General features: G+C 45.1%; 1 protein-coding gene across 2 annotated transcripts in view; it reads left to right on the top strand.

The window, feature by feature from the left end:
- The first annotated feature begins 569 nt into the window (after positions 1 to 569).
- prdm6 (PR domain containing 6) overlaps positions 570 to 13655 on the top strand; it is a 164010-nt gene continuing 150924 nt past the window's right edge. For both annotated transcript variants that reach the window (XM_034171337.1, XM_034171338.1), the window contains exons 1-3: positions 570 to 684; positions 1929 to 2684; positions 13259 to 13407. In XM_034171337.1, the coding sequence (XP_034027228.1) occupies positions 1937 to 2684; positions 13259 to 13407 (897 nt within the window). In that variant the 5' untranslated portion in view covers positions 570 to 684; positions 1929 to 1936. The remainder of the gene's footprint in view (positions 685 to 1928; positions 2685 to 13258; positions 13408 to 13655) is intronic.

Here is a 13655-nt window from a genome sequence, read left to right as displayed (position 1 = left end):
CGAAGCAAACATCTTAATATAAACACTTAATGTCTTGATATGACTGTAAAAATGTGTCTTGGGGGATATGTTTTCTTTTTATCGCATTCTTTCCTTATGACGTCAGTTGCGTGCCATTGCAGTCAGGAATGGGGACGTCCTTCACTCAGCAAACCTTGTTCTTACTTTGGTCAAACTTCAACTTGTGTCATATTGGGATTAAAGACGGTTTAATCCGAATTAAAGGTGTTTTATGTGGTCGAATCAGAATCAGAAAGTGATGCCGAAATGATGGAAAAGAACGTTTTTGAGTGAAAGAAAATCAAAAAGAGTTGAGATGGACAGATCCGAGGAAAATGACGAGTGAAAAAAGGAGGTGGAAAGGAGGAACGTAAGGAGGGTAAAAGAGGAGAAGAGTTCTGCAGCGCGTGAGAGACTGGATTCAGGAAAAAGGAGGAGAGTGCGCGCGAGCGCGGAGGGATTGGAAGGAGGAAAACCGTGTTAGAAAGAGAGAGGGGGGTGTGATAGGGGAGAGAGGGAGGGGGGTGATAGGGGAGAGAGAGAAAGGAGGGGAGAGGAGCCCGGCGGTGTCGGCGGTAGTTTTGGCTCCGCAGAGCCGCAGGACGCAGCGGACTGTCGCGGCTCCGCTCGATGGTTCACCGGCGCCACGCGGAGGAACCGTCCACCGCCCGCAGTGTGACAGCAGTAAGAATCTTATTATTTTATTACTTAAAAAAAAAAAAATTCATTACTTAAATAAACAAGTGCCAAAGTGCAGGTTTGGAACTCCGGGGAGCCCAGCGGACCGTCTCTGTTTGTGTGCCGCCGACAGCAGCCTCTGCTCGGCCCAACGCAGCGCGCCGCTCCGCGCCGCCGGACTCACCGCACTCACCGGACTTCTGTCTTATTCTGATCTCTTCACTTATTTAATTAACTGCGGGAAGTTTTGAGTCACCTCCCGGTTTGTGCGCTCACCGACTCCGTGCATGTGCGCGCACTCTGATTCGTGCGTAAAACCCACGCGGAGAGAAATATCCGTTTTTGCTCCGTTATTTAAATGGCTTTAACCTTTCAAAAGTAAAGTTTTAGTTGCCAAAAAACCCCTAACGCATTCCTTCTATTAGGCCAAGAAAAAAAAAACGGTTTAGAGATTAAAAAGGCAAAATTTGCCCTGAAAACAGTTCGGGCACGTTTTAAATGATTTATTTTTGAATGATTTTCCCCCTGTTTTCTTTTTTTTTTCTTTTTTCTTTTTGCAAATGAAGAGGTGTCTTTTTTATTGTTTTTGTTAGAAAGATACTGACGTCATATTATAAATGTAAACTTATTCAAATGTTTTATTTAAAATGATCCACAGCAGATCGACTGTCACGTTCAGCTTTTTTCCTGGAACATTTTATATTAAAAAGCTCTGCAGACTAAAAAACCAAACACACACACATATGAAAAATTTTACTTACAATTAACACATTAAAATTTAAATAAAAATGCTCATATTTACAGGTATAATGTGAAGACGCGTGAGTGAAACCACGTCATTGTTCCTTTAAACACTGAAGTGCTTGATGTCTGAATGTGTGTATAGGTGGAGTTAATGTTGAATGCACGTGGTACAAATTTTAAAGATGAGACCTTTGCTTATGTTTTTAATTTTTTTGTGTGGATAAATGTGGAGATGTGTTTGTTGGGATGAGGACGGTGTGTTTGTGCCTTTTGGACTGAAATGCTGCGTTTTGGCTTGTTGTTTTTTCCTTCTTTTCTCTGCAAATAAAATTATGGGGCTGATAATAAAATCTGATTTGATGATTTCAGCTGAAATCATCAAATCAGATTTTAACCACATATATTTTTAAAGTTTTTTTCTTTACCTTTTTTCTTGTAAACATTGACTGAAAAAACCACACACACAAACTTCACCCATGTTTTGCTTCTGGCTGATTGATTGACAGGTGTCACCATGCTGAAGCCAGGTGACCCGAGTGGCTCTGCCTTCCTGAAGGTGGACCCGTCCTACCTGCAGCACTGGCAGCAGCTCTTCCCTCAGGCCCAGCTCAAAGCCCCGCTCGGCCCGCCTCAGCCTCCGCCGCCTGAGCGCCTCTCCATCCCCGTGGACGCCTTGCGACCATCCCGCCTACACAGCCACCTCCTGACCTCTACACATTGCACTTCCTCCTCCTCGTCTTCTTCCACCTCTTCCTCATCCTCAGCAGCAGCAGCAGCAGCAGCGTCTTCTTCAGCGGCAGCAGCAGCTCTGACCTCAGTCTCCTCCATCTCCATCACTTCCTCTGCAGGGCTGTCCCAGCTGCCCGTGCCGCAGCAGATCGCACTGTTTGGCCAGGCGTTGGCCCCGGTGTGTGCCGGTCCTGGAGGACAAGGAGGAGGAGGAGGAGGAGGAGAAGAGCTGGTGGTGGTCGTGCCCCCAGAGAACCAGCAAGGTCACAACCCAGTGGCAGCAGCAGCGGCGGCAGCAGCAGTGGGGCTCCTCCATCAGGCCAAGGAGCCGAGCTGTGGGGTGGTGGGCGTGGTGTCATCCAGCGTGAAGAGCAGCAGTACAGCAGGAGGAGGAGGAGGAGGAGGCGAGGAGGCCAGCAAAGGAGTGACAGGGAGGTTCAAGCTGACGTCCGAGGAGCTGGACTACTACCTGTACGGACAGCAGCGGATGGAGATCATCCCGCTGAGCAACCACACGGGCGAGCTCAACAACCGTATGTACCCGTGCACATGCACCTGTCTGCACATGCACCACGACAAGAATGTTCTGAAAACTTCATCGCATTTTATCCAGCGGTACGGAAATCATTTCAAAGGTTGCTCCTCCTTTGAGTTTACGGGCGCCGTTTCCCAGCGACCTCCTTTGACACTCTGACAGGTGGCAGCTTCACAGCGCCGTCACGCCACGTTGTTGCATCGTTGGAACCTTCCAGCTCAGCTCGCAATGATATTTGATTATTTTGTCAGAATAGTTCTGTCTTGTGCACAGATGACGTTTGCGTCTATCAAGGTCGAGACGAGCTCAATGACACAAATTGATTTTTGTATCAGAGCTTTTAGTCTTAATTGTTGATTTTAACTGAAATATTTGTTTCAAACATTCACTCAGTAATTTATAATATCTTTGAAATAAGTCTGGTCATAATTTGTTATATTTTCAGTTTGTGTTTTCTCAGAATAACGGTGCTAAATATTTCTAAAAATGTATTCAAGGCCTCTTCAGAACGATATTCATCCGTGAATACAGCAGCATTAAAATGAACAACAAAGTGCAAAAAGATTATAATGATTTATAATCTAAAAATAAATACGCATTTAAAACAAACATTTTAAACAAAAATATGAAGTGAAAGATGTCTGCATTTCTACTGTATGTGTAGATATATACACACAAATTAACTTAATTTAGATACATTTAATTAAAGCACTTGTTAGCTTAATTTGCAATTAATTTTAATTAATTAGTGTATCACCATTTGAAGCCATTATGTTGTTGCAATAATCCTTTTATATATGATATTTTCATTAAATTGTATTTATTTTAAAAAGCCGCAGTTTAACAAACACAAATGATGTGTTTTCATCTTTTATTGACTGAAATAATTTCTTTCTTTCTTTTTTTTGACAGCTGTTGTACTGGGATGGGATGTAGTAGGGTCAGAGGTCAAAGGTCAGCAGAAAACCGACAGACAGCAGCAGATTGGTGCTAACATGAATCAGATGATTGCGACTTTTATTTTACTAATTGGATTTATCATCCGATTGTTAGTGAACATGCGCTAATGAATACTTTTTATTAACATCCAAACAAATTGATTAATTAATTGCAATTTTCTTCTAGGACGGGATTTACTTTAATTTCACTGACATTTTTTGTAGCGTATTCATTCTGTTATTGATTATTTGTAATTAATATTTGTTTTATTGATATATTTCCTTCAGATTTGTTTTTTATAGTCATATAATTTTAAACAGACTAAAATATGACGTCTGCAGCAGTAATGTTTTTTTTCCAGCGTTTAATTAAGAAAAAGATGAGTGTTTAAACTGTCCCATGAGCGTGGACACGTATTGACGGAGTGCCGCGGTGCATTAAGGATGCCCCCCGCTGTCCTCAGGACCGTTTGTCTTCTTGTCTGTCGGGGCAGAAGTGCGTTTGATTCGTCACGTCGGGGCTTTGCGTCACATCAAAACAGGATCACTCACAGCGCCCCCCCCCCCCCAAAAAAACCCCCAGCTATAAAAAAAACACGTTTCATCAGTGTCCCTCTAATATTTATTTAAATCTGAAGAGATATTTGTAGGTTGTTTTGTTATAATTTGTATTTATAATTTTCTTTTTCCCCGTCATGATTGACAGTTTTCTTTCACCAATGTTCAATATTCTGAATGTTGTTGGATTTGTAGCAAGTCATTATCACATTATTTACTTTATTCATAAATATATAGCCCCACCCCCCCCCCACACAAAAGAATATCCACAACATTTATATTCAATAAACAAGAAATGATGCAGAATTTTCTCTTATCATTTCACATATTTCATCATTTTATTTTTAACTATTCTCATTTATTTGAACTTAGTCCAAATAATATTAATGTTTTTCAAAAGTAAAAATTTTTCAAGTATATATCAATCAATCAATCAACTTTTTTTTTTATATAGCGCCAAATCACAACAAACAGTTGCCCCAAGGCGCTTTATATTGTAAGGCAAGGCCATACAATACAATATATATTTTCAACACTTGTGTAATTTGTCTGCATTTAATGTCATCACAGTTCTCGCACAATATATTGGTGTTGTTTTTCACATTTCATAAAAATTTGATATTGATGTCGTTCCATTCAGTTCAAACCTGGAAGAAATTTGATCATCTTGTTTAATCGTCTAATGATTTAAAATCTCTTCTGTGAATTTTAGGATTTTTCTTGTGAAGCAGTGTGAAATTATATTCTTTTATTTCTGATCATTTAAAGACCTCATTATAATTTTAAGTTCAAATAAGACCATATTTTAAATATTTTTTCTTTAGTATCAGATATTTCTGATATATTTCATATACTTACACAATGTGTTTGTTATATTTTAAACACTGAAATCAATAAATAACCCAATGATATTTATGGAGCTGAAATAATTATTAATTTATTGATCGATGGGGAGAAAAATCAGTCAGCTGCAGTGATTATTGATCAGTCCCTGAAGTAATTGTTTAACAAAAAATGCTTTGGTTTTATAAAGTTTTAACTTGTTCTATTTTTTTATTTAAGCAAGATAATTTTTTTTTTCTATAAGAGTAAGATGTCAGTTTCCTTTTTTTTTGTTTCTTTTTTTTTGTTGTTTTACTCTGCCGCTTTGGAAAGTTGTGCTTTAACTCTATTAGAAAAAAATTCTGTAATTTGAAACACAAATCAATTTGTTAGAAATATTAATGGATACATTGATAAATATAACATTCTTTATCATGTATTCAATATTTTATGTATAAACGAAAACTGCAGCATTAAGGCGCTTTCACCAGATTGATTATTTTCCCACAGTACCTAAAAGTTATTACACAAAGCAGTACATTTAAACATATGTTTGTATTTTGAGGGTGTCCTCTTTGTTATTCGGTTTCTCAAAACTTATAACCCTAATTTCAGATTGTTTCTGTAATATCAGGTCAGAGGTTGACTTTGTGACATCATTAAGTGGCCATGACTGTGTGTGTGTGTGTGTGTGTGTGTGTGTGTGTGTGTGCGTGTGTGTATGATTCTGTTTATGTGCATATGAATATGTGTGTGAGTTCAGGGATAAAACGGACCATCAGCAGTAATTTGCGTCGATACACGCCGGCAGGTCCGATGAGGGATGGAGGGACGAGAAGGAATTAACTGCCGTATATAGTTTTGTAGAGAGACAGAGAGAGAGAGAGAGAGACAGAGTGAGGGAGGGAGGGGGAGAGAGAGCGAAAGAGAGAGTGAGGGAGGGAGGGGGAGAGAGAGAGAGAAAGAGAGAGTGAGGGAGGAGGAGAGAGAGAGAAAGAGAGAGTGAGGGAGGAGGAGAGAGTGAGGGAGGAGGAGAGAGAGAAAAACAGAGTGAGGGAGGGAGGGGGAGAGAGAGAGAAAGAGAGAGTGAGGGAGGAGGAGAGAGAGAGCAAGAGAGAGTGAGGGAGGAGGAGAGAGAGAGCAAGAGAGAGTGAGGGAGGGAAGGGGAGAGAGAGCGAAAGAGAGAGTGAGGGAGGGAAGGGGAGAGAGAGCGAAAGAGAGAGTGAGGGAGGGAGGGGGAGAGAGAGCAAAAGACAGAGTGAGGGAGGAGGGGGAGAGAGAGAGAAAGAGAGAGTGAGGGAGGAGGAGAGAGAGCGAAAGAGAGATTGAGGGAGGAGGAGAGAGAGCGAAAGAGAGAGTGAGGGAGGAGGAGAGAGAGAGAGAGAGAGTGAGGGAGGAAGGGGGAGAGAGAGCGAAAGACAGAGTGAGGGAGGAGGAGAGAGAGTGAGGGAGGGAGGGGGAGAGAGAGCGAAAGACAGAGTGAGGGAGGGAGGGGGAGAGAGAGAGAAAGAGAGAGTGAGGGAGGAGGAGAGAGCGAAAGAGAGTGAAGGAGGAGGAGAGAGAGAGAAAGAGAGAGTGAGGGAGGAGGAGAGAGAGAGAAAAACAGAGTGAGGGAGGGAGAGAGAGAGTGAGGGAGGGAGAGAGAGAGAGAGAGTGAGGGAGGAGGAGAGAGAGAGAAAGACAGTGAGGGAGGGAGGGGAGAGAGAGCGAAAGACAGAGTGAGGGAGGGAGGGGGAGAGAGAGAGGGAGGGAGGGGGAGAGAGAGAGAAAGACAGAGTGAGGGAGGGAGAGAGAGAGAGAAAGACAGAGTGAGGGAGGGAGAGAGAGAGAGAAAGACAGTGAGGGAGGAGGGGGAGAGAGAGAGAAAGACAGTGAGGGAGGGAGAGAGAGCGAAAGACAGTGAGGGAGGGAGGGGGAGAGAGAGAAAGACAGTGAGGGAGGGAGAGAGAGAGAGAAAGACCGAGTGAGGGAGGGAGAGAGAAAGAGAGAGTGAGGGAGGAGGAGAGAGAGAGAAAGACAGTGAGGGAGGGAGGGGAGAGAGAGCGAAAGACAGAGTGAGGGAGGGAGGGGGAGAGAGAGAGGGAGGGAGGGGGAGAGAGAGAGAAAGACAGAGTGAGGGAGGGAGAGAGAGAGAGAAAGACAGTGAGGGAGGGAGGGGGAGAGAGAGAGAAAGACAGTGAGGGAGGGAGAGAGAGCGAAAGACAGTGAGGGAGGGAGGGGGAGAGAGAGAAAGACAGTGAGGGAGGGAGAGAGAGAGAAAGACCGAGTGAGGGAGGGAGAGAGAAAGAGAGAGTGAGGGAGGAGGAGAGAGAGAGAAAGACAGTGAGGGAGGGAGGGGAGAGAGAGCGAAAGACAGAGTGAGGGAGGGAGGGGGAGAGAGAGAGAAAGACAGAGGGAGGGGAGGGAGGGGGAGGAGAGAGAGAAAGACAGAGTGAGGGAGGGAGAGAGAGAGAGAAAGACAGTGAGGGAGGGAGGAGAGAGAGAAGACAGAGTGAGGAGGGAGGGGGAGAGAGAGAGAAAGACAGAGTGAGGGAGGGAGAGAGAGAGAGAGAAAGACAGAGTGAGGGAGGGAGAGAGAGAGAGAAAGACAGTGAGGGAGGGAGGGGGAGAGAGAGAGAAAGACAGTGAGGGAGGGAGAGAGAGCGAAAGACAGTGAGGGAGGGAGGGGGAGGAGAGAGAAAGACAGTGAGGGAGGGAGGGGGAGAGAGAGAAAGACCGAGTGAGGGAGGGAGAGAGAAAGAGAGAGTGAGGGAGGAGGAGAGCGAGAGAAAGACAGTGAGGGAGGGAGGGGAGAGAGAGCGAAAGACAGAGTGAGGGAGGGAGGGGGAGAGAGAGAGAGAAAGACAGAGTGAGGGAGGGAGAGAGAGAGAGAAAGACAGTGAGGGAGGGAGGGGGAGAGAGAGAGGGAGGGAGGGGGAGAGAGAGAGGGAGGGAGGGGGGAGGAGAGAGAGAAAGAGAGAGTGAGGGAGGGAGAGAGAGAGAAAGACAGTGAGGGAGGGAGGGGGAGAGAGAGAGAAAGACAGAGTGAGGGAGGGAGGGGGAGAGAGAGAGAAAGACAGAGTGAGGGAGAGAGAGAGAGAAAGACAGTGAGGGAGGGAGGGGGGGAGAGAGAGAGAAAGACAGTGAGGGAGGGAGAGAGAGAGAGAAAGACAGTGAGGGAGGGAGGGGGGGAGGAGAGAGAGAAAGACAGTGAGGGAGGGAGAGAGAGCGAAAGACAGTGAGGGAGGGAGGGGGAGAGAGAGAAAGACAGTGAGGGAGGGAGAGAGAGAGAAAGACCGAGTGAGGGAGGGGGAGAGAGAGAGAGAAAGTGAGGGAGAGAGAGAGAAAGACAGAGTGAGGGAGGGAGGGGGAGAGAGAGTGAGAAAGTGATGGAGAGAGAGAAAGAGAGAGTGATGGACAGAGAGAGAGAAACTGTGGGGAGGTGGGGTGGTTGGGGGGGGGGATCGATCCACCGGCCCTCTATTTATCATCCCAACACGGCCGTATTGAGGTCTCTGGGGTGTGCGAGTGTGTGTTTGAGGAGGGTAGATAAAGCGGTCACACACACTCCAGGGGGTGTGGCCTGAAGAGGGGGCGGTGCTGTGATCAGCTGTTTGCGCTCCAACAGACAATGATTTTTATTATTCTGCAAAAATGACTTTTGGTTTTCATTAATGGAGAAAGTTGCTGTGGTTGAAAAAGTGGTGCTGTGGTTCCTGTTTGGGTCTCAGAGCTGTCGTGGTACAAAAAAGGTCTTAGGTCTGAGTCTGATCTGGGACCTGAAGCAGAAGCCCCAGAAACGGCAACAGATTTGGCCAAAAAGGTATCCACTCCGCCTCCTGCCCTAAAACACTTGTTTCTTAGAGAGGGTCCGTAGTGAGGTAGGTGCGCCAGTGCACGGCATCGGGACACGCTTCCAGACCCGATCAGACTGACGGGGGCAGTAATGTGGTAATAAGACACTTTGCCACCTGCCATCGAAACAGTTGTAATGGGAATGTTTGAGAACTTTTCGCTGTATAATTTCAGCAGCGGTGAAGACTGAACATCTCACGCGTACGGTATCGGTTCAGGATCCAGGAAGGTTAGGAAATCAGCACCTGAAAACAACTCTTGTGTTTTTCACTTTTTTATTCTTTCTGTCGGCAACATGAGCCAAACAAAACCAGTCGGTCTTGGAACCTTCAGTGTTGATGCAACTTCAAGGTAAGAATTTAAGGAAGCTGCCGGTCTGTTAACTGAAACACAGACAAACTTTGGTCAAGACCCTGTGGGTGCTTTGTGTCACACATGGTCCACAGGTTCCTCACAGAGTCTTCAGTGTTGATGCTGCTTCAGACTGTGAAGTTGACAAACATTTTGATCATCGAATTTAGGAAACAAAGGCTACAGGTGTTGAGAACTAGAAGTTTCTCTTCTTGAAATGTTGCCTAAATCCAAATGATGGCTCAAACAGTGACCTTGGTTCTTGATGGAACAGGGAGATGGCTGCTGGTTTGTTGCCTGTTCTACAGAGTTTGGGAAGGTGGATCAATGTTAAGCTGCCATTTCTGGAATGGTGCTGCTCCCTTCTGGAATTGGAACAAGGATCAGTTGTCCACTGACCTCACAAATATTTTGGTTAGGATAAGAAGAAATCCTGTACAGGCTTTGAGGTCCGTTGGTGCCGGTGCTTATCCTCAGATGCCAAGAAGAAGAGGGTCTATGGCTCCCCCTGGAGGAGACACCAGTCTGACACGGGTCACTTCCCCAACCAAGTCCAGTACCCATGTACAGCCTGGTGGACAGAGACAATGCTGATGTGCTTCTTATTTAATTTAACCAGGTTAGTCCCGTTGAGATCGAGATTTCTTTTACAAGGGAGACCTGGACAGTTATAATGTTTCCAGTGTACCTAACCTGCATGTCTTTGGATGTGGGAGGAAGCCACTAAGCCACCGTGCCTACACAGACAGGTGCTGTGACTAGGATTCAAACTTTTTGGCCACCACAGCAGATCCTGCATGGATCCACATGTTGACTTGGCACAAGTTTTAAACCGGATGCTCCCAGTGGACGGCACAGTGGACTCGTGGTTAGCATGGTTGCCTCACAGCAAAGAACATCATGGGTTTGATTCCCACCTGTGGCCTTTCTGTGTGGAGTTTGTGTGTTCTTCCCATGTCTGTGTGGGTTCCTTCCAGGTGCTCCTGATATCTCCCACATCCAGAGACATGCAGGTTAGGTGGACTGGAAACTTTAAATTGTCCATATATGTGAATATGTTTTTTTGTCTCTATATGACCCTGTGCCAGACCAGTGTCCTGTCCAGGGTGAACGCCGCCTCACACCCTGTGACTGCTGGGATAGGCTCCAGCCCCCCGTGGCCCTGAATTGGAGTAAGCAGGTATAGAAAATGGATGGATGGATGCTCTGAGTGGGGTACAGGTGGTGTACCGTACCTTCCTCTGAAATGGACAATAAGTCTGTAAATTTGAATGATACATTCCCGGATTTGTGCAATAATTTTTGCAAACCTCTGGCTGTCTTGCATAGTATTGGGTTTCTAATATGGTCCAGAGCATCATTGGGGATTTTGAAGATTCTACCTTCTTGTACTATGTGAAACACACTTATATCAGCGGTGTCGGGTTTTAGAATATAGAATAGACTCTTTATTGTCATTGTACATATATACATACATACAATGAAACTCGTCCTCTGCATTTAACCATCCTAATTACAGTTAGACACAATCCAGCCACTAGGAGCAGTGAGCAGCCACAGTCCGGTGCCAGGGAACCACCTCCAGATGTAGAGACACTGCCTTGGTCAGGGGCAGAGAAAGCAGCAGACCTTAAATAAGCATGTTTTTTGATTGGGTTTTTAGCATTGTTCAGGCTCGGTGGAGATAATCAGTGTCCGAGTGCTCTTCTTGTTCGTTTTTAAGTTGTTTTCTCGACCACTGAGCTGTTCCCTTTCAGCCATCTGTTATCTTAAAATCGAGGACCACCTCTGAGGATTTTTCTCATTCACTCGGCCGTTACTGCCGTTTAAAAACCACCATAATCTGCTTTAATTCGTCGCCATCAATCATGCTGCAGAAGAAGCTGTCACCTTCTCAAATTTAACTTTGGGAAAAACAGCAAAAAGTCAACAACCTCATGGCGTGGGTTCCAGGCTGTGTGCGGCAGGCGGCTCTGTGGGACTCTGTGTTCTGATAATCATCTCTCATTATGCTGCTGCAGTCAATTAACATCCGTTACTGTCAGGCGGCTGAGTAACGGCCGCAAGGCAAAGCCTCATTTCTGAACGTCACAGATTCTTATTGAATTATGAATAATGGTTTGATAAAGTCCCACGTCTTTCTGTGCAAATAGAATAACTTGTAAGTGTTTGATCCCATTTTGTCCAAACTCGGTGCAGTGACTGAGGGTCAGCCAAGGACACACGGATTGTATTTTGAGAGTTAAAGTCACGTCTGGGAGCATGAGCAGGTGCCACACTTCGCTGGTGAAGGTGAAGCGTGGGCGTGTCCTTGGCCTTCTCCAGCTACTGGCACCCTCGACACTTGAGTACCTACAGTATGTGTTGGATCTTGCCACATGGTCATAAGGGTGAACCAGTCGCTCCCTCACAATGCGATTAAGGCTCCTCATTCGAGTCTCCTGAAGTGACCACTTCACTTTGTACAGTCATTCCAGTAGAACCTGAGGATCCTCCGAATCAAGTTAGGTTGGACAAATGCTTATATATAAGGGAGATTGCCTCCTCCCATTTCACTCGGGGTCGCCACAGCACATCTGATATGGCTTTGGGGGAGGTGATGGTCTAGTGGTTAAGGTGTTGGGCTTGAGTCCAGAAGATCATGGGTGCAAATCCCCACCTGACTGGAAAATCACTGAGGGCCCTTGGGCAAGGCCTTTAATCCCCTATTGCTCCCGGTGTGTAGTGAGCGCCTTGTATGGCAGCACCCTGACATCGGGGTGAATGTGAGGCATAATTGTAAAGCGCTTTGAGCGTCTCATACAGATGGAAAAGCGCTATATAAATGCAGTCCATTTACCATTTGGCACAATTTTTACACTGGATGCTCTTACTGACGCAACTCTGCATTACATGGCTAATGGGCATGGGTGGTCTTGAAGAATTAACCTTCTGTTTTTGAAGCAAGTGTCTTGACCACTTGGCCACCACACCATATTAAAATACACTGGGAACGTCCCACCAGTCCTAGGGTTTGCTAGTCCTCGGGTCCACTAGTCCTAGGGTCTGCTAGTCCTAGGGTCCACTAGTCCTCGGGTCCACTAGTCCTAGGGTTTGCTAGTCCTAGGGTCCACTAGTCCTAGGGTCTGCTAGTCCTAGTATTAAGGAGAGCTTGTTGAAGTTGTTTCTACAATTGTGGTCGGCTTACAAAAGTGTGACAATGAAAAAAAACATTTAATTATGGTGAATTACCATTATTTGTTGATTTTTAATTCAACACATTTACAGACAACAGTACAATTAAAGGTGATTAATGGTGTATGTCAACAGAATCATAAGTTTTTGTAAATTTGAACAAAACTGGATCTGGTTTGTTCGCTATTTGAAAGCATTACATTTATTTGGGAACTTAAAAATCAGTTTGGGGTTGTAATATACACCATCAAAAAAAAAAAAAAAAAATCTCTCTCTCTCTCTCTATATATATACACGTATATATATATGGTGGCACAGAGGCTTAGTGGTTAGCACTGGTGCCTCACAGCAAGAAGTTCGTGGGATTGATTCCTGCCCTTTCTGTGTGGAGTTTGCATGTTTTCCCTGTGTCTGTGTGGGTTTCCTCCCACAATCTAAAACATGCTTATTTAGGGTCTGCTCTTTTCTCAGCCCCTGACCAAGGCAGCGTCTACACATCTGGTCTTGGTCCTGGGGCGCTGGACTGTGGCTGCACACTGCCCCTAGTGGTTGGATTGTGTCTAACTGTAATTAGGGTGGTTAAATGCAGAGGACAAATTTTGTTGTATCTATGTACTCGTACAATGACAATAAAGGCACTTTACTTACTGAGAGAGGTTAGAACCAATGGACCCTCCCGGAGGCAGCATAGATGAAACACAATGGCAGGTTTTTGTGTTCAAAGTGTTTGTGTGTTTAGATCTGTTCCAACATTCAATGATCTCTTTAACAGCAGATCCAAACTCTCATTTTGCGCTAAAGACAGAACCAACGGATGAAGTTATGACCTCCACGTGGTGGTAAAGTCTGTTTTATTTGTGGTTTTTGTCCCATGTTTGGTTCTGTTTCTGTCCAGGTTGTGATATGTGTGCAGACAACAGGAACGGCGAGTGTCCAATGCACGGTCCGCTGCATTCTCTGCGCCGGTTAGTCGGCACCAGTAGCACGGCGGCGCCCGTCACCCTGCCCGACGTTCCCGATTGGCTGAGAGACCTTCCCAGAGAGGTGAGTAACAGACATAAAAAGAATACTTTTATTTACCTGAAAAACACTCTACTGTGGTGACAGATGACTTTGTGATCACTGCTGCGACTCTTTAAACATTTGAATAATTTATGGAATAACCGCGCTAGCGTTTAAGCCACAAAACCAAACTTCAGTGCATTAAAATATATTTTGCTGGAATCTATAGATTTATTTGTGAATCATTTAAGGAAATGAAATATTGACTGGAGTAATTTGCACAGATATTT

This window comes from Thalassophryne amazonica, chromosome 5, assembly GCF_902500255.1.
Source record: "Thalassophryne amazonica chromosome 5, fThaAma1.1, whole genome shotgun sequence".
NCBI lineage: Eukaryota > Metazoa > Chordata > Actinopteri > Batrachoidiformes > Batrachoididae > Thalassophryne > Thalassophryne amazonica.
The sequence above is the reverse complement of the archived record's forward strand: the minus strand, read 5'-3'. Positions and strand labels throughout refer to the sequence as shown.